The sequence below is a fragment of the Numida meleagris genome, chromosome 14, assembly GCF_002078875.1.
Source record: "Numida meleagris isolate 19003 breed g44 Domestic line chromosome 14, NumMel1.0, whole genome shotgun sequence".
In the NCBI taxonomy this organism is placed as follows: domain Eukaryota; kingdom Metazoa; phylum Chordata; class Aves; order Galliformes; family Numididae; genus Numida; species Numida meleagris.
Window position 1 is genome coordinate 9,381,389 of NC_034422.1, and position 2,309 is coordinate 9,383,697.

Consider the following 2,309-nt stretch of genomic DNA (forward strand, 5'->3'; position numbering starts at 1 on the left):
CGTGAGAGCGCGCGCCCCCTGCGGGCGCCAGCGGGGCGGCGCAGCCCCATGGAGCGGGTGAGCGAGGCCGCCGCCTGCGGCCCCTCGTCGGGCTGCTACACGTACCAGGTGAGCCGGCACAGCGCCGACATGCTGCACAGCCTCAACCAGCAGCGCAAGAACGGCGGCCGCTTCTGCGACGTGCTCCTGCGGGTGGGCGACGAGAGCTTCCCGGCGCACCGGGCGGTGCTGGCCGCCTGCAGCGAGTACTTCGAGTCGGTGTTCAGCGCGCAGCCGGGCGACGGAGCGGCCGGCGGTGGAGAAGGGGCCGCGGCGGAGGCGGCGGCGGCCGGCGGAGCCTCGGCGGCGGGCGGCGGGGCCCCCGGGGGAGGTCGGGAGCTGGAGATGCACACCATCAGCTCCAAGGTGTTCGGGGACATCCTGGACTTCGCCTATACTTCGCGCATCGTGGTGCGGCTGGAGAGCTTCCCGGAGCTCATGACGGCTGCCAAGTTCCTGCTGATGCGCTCTGTCATCGACATCTGCCAGGAGGTCATCAAGCAGTCCAACGTGCAGATCCTCGTGCCCCCCACGCGCCCCGACATCATGCTGTTCCGCCCAGGGGCCGCTGACCTCGGCTTCCCTCTCGACATGACCAACGGCGCCACGCTGGCGCCCAATGGCAACGGCATTGCAGGCATGCCCGAAGACGAGGCCACGCGGGCTGCGCTCACTGCGGCGCAGTCCTCCCTGCCCGTGCTGCAGGGTGTGGACCGCCTGCCCATGGTGGCAGGACCCCTTTCCCCACCGCTGCTGGCCTCACCCTTCCAGAATGTTGCTGCTAGTGCCCCCACCTTAGGTACCAAGCGGGGCAGAGGCCGTCCCCGTAAAGCCAACCTCTTGGACTCCATGATGTTCGGGGCCCCGGGTGGACTGCGGGAGGCTGGCATCCTGCCATGCGGCCTCTGCGGAAAGGTTTTCACCGATGCCAATCGGCTTCGTCAGCACGAGGCTCAGCATGGGGTGACGAGCTTGCAGCTGGGCTACATAGACATCCCACCCCCCAGACTGGGCGAAAACGGCATCCCCGGCCAGGACGACCCCGATGCGCCCAGAAAAAGAAGCAGGACAAGGAAACAGGTGGCATGTGACATCTGTGGCAAGATCTTTCGGGACGTGTACCACCTGAATCGGCACAAGCTGTCGCACTCTGGTGAGAAGCCTTACTCTTGTCCAGTGTGCGGGTTACGGTTCAAGCGGAAAGACAGGATGTCCTATCATGTTCGATCCCACGATGGCTCAGTGGGAAAGCCCTACATCTGCCAGAGCTGCGGGAAAGGCTTTTCCAGGTAAGAGAGCATTTCCAAGGATCATAGATGCAGAGACCTAGGAAGTTGGCTTTCCCATCCCTTGGGAAACCAGCACAATTTGTACATAGGATAGTTCAGCTGTTCCAATTTAAAATGTCTTGAGAAATGAGACTTTCATCGTTTCCACTGGGAGGCTGTACTGAGTCACTCAAAAGGATCTAAGAGTAATTAAGACACAGAGCCGGGAGTCAGTTGGCTCCTGGGTAAACATCCCCAGCTCTGTCCCAGACCCATGCACACATCAGCCGGTCCCTCCCTCAGATGACAGTACTGAGAAATGGGTCTCCCGAGTAGTTACCTGTCTCACGGTAGTGTCTGGAGACTCCTGATTTGTAGGTAGTTTGAAGGTGCTGTTGAAGTGCAAAATATTAATACATCTCAAGTTTATTATTTTTCTCGTATCCATTTTAAATTTTCTTTTTCTTAACTTCCCTTCATTTCTCTTAGTTCGTAATGTTTTTTATCACCCAAATGTGAAGGAAGAGGTGAGATTTCAAAGGCTGCAGCATCAAGTGTCTTTTAATACATGATCTTTGTGTCCTTTGGGTTTACATCCTTCTGAAGGGGATCCTGTTTCTGCCCTGCAACATACGTAAGATCCGTGCATTTAATGTTGCTGCTTTTTTGTTGTCACTGTTTGTGGGAGTTAATTTAATATAAGTTTGAGGCTAGGAGCTTGGGGGTGGGGGGTGCATCCATGCCGTGTTCCCCTTGTAGCTGCACTCTGCTTCTGTCTGCAGTTGTTGACCCAGCAGGAGAGAGGGATTTGACACAGGAGAATGAATCAAAAGCTGCCAGGGGTAGGGTTGTCCCAGCTGGACACGTGGGAAGTGTGTGCCTGCTAGCTCTCCTGTTGGTAGAGTAGAGCTTTTTGTTACTGGGATAAATTAAGGAAACATAGATTTCTTCTTTTTCCCCTTCCTTCCTTCTTCTTTTTCCCCTTCCTTCCTTCTTCTTTTT

At 56.8% G+C, this 2,309-nt stretch overlaps 1 protein-coding gene across 4 annotated transcripts in view; it reads left to right on the plus strand.

Moving 5' to 3' along the window:
* PATZ1 (POZ/BTB and AT hook containing zinc finger 1) overlaps positions 24-2,309 on the plus strand; it is a 22,468-nt gene continuing 20,182 nt past the window's right edge. For all 4 annotated transcript variants that reach the window (XM_021413205.1, XM_021413206.1, XM_021413207.1 and 1 more), the window contains exon 1: positions 24-1,328. In XM_021413205.1, the coding sequence (XP_021268880.1) occupies positions 49-1,328 (1,280 nt within the window). In that variant the 5' untranslated portion in view covers positions 24-48. The remainder of the gene's footprint in view (positions 1,329-2,309) is intronic.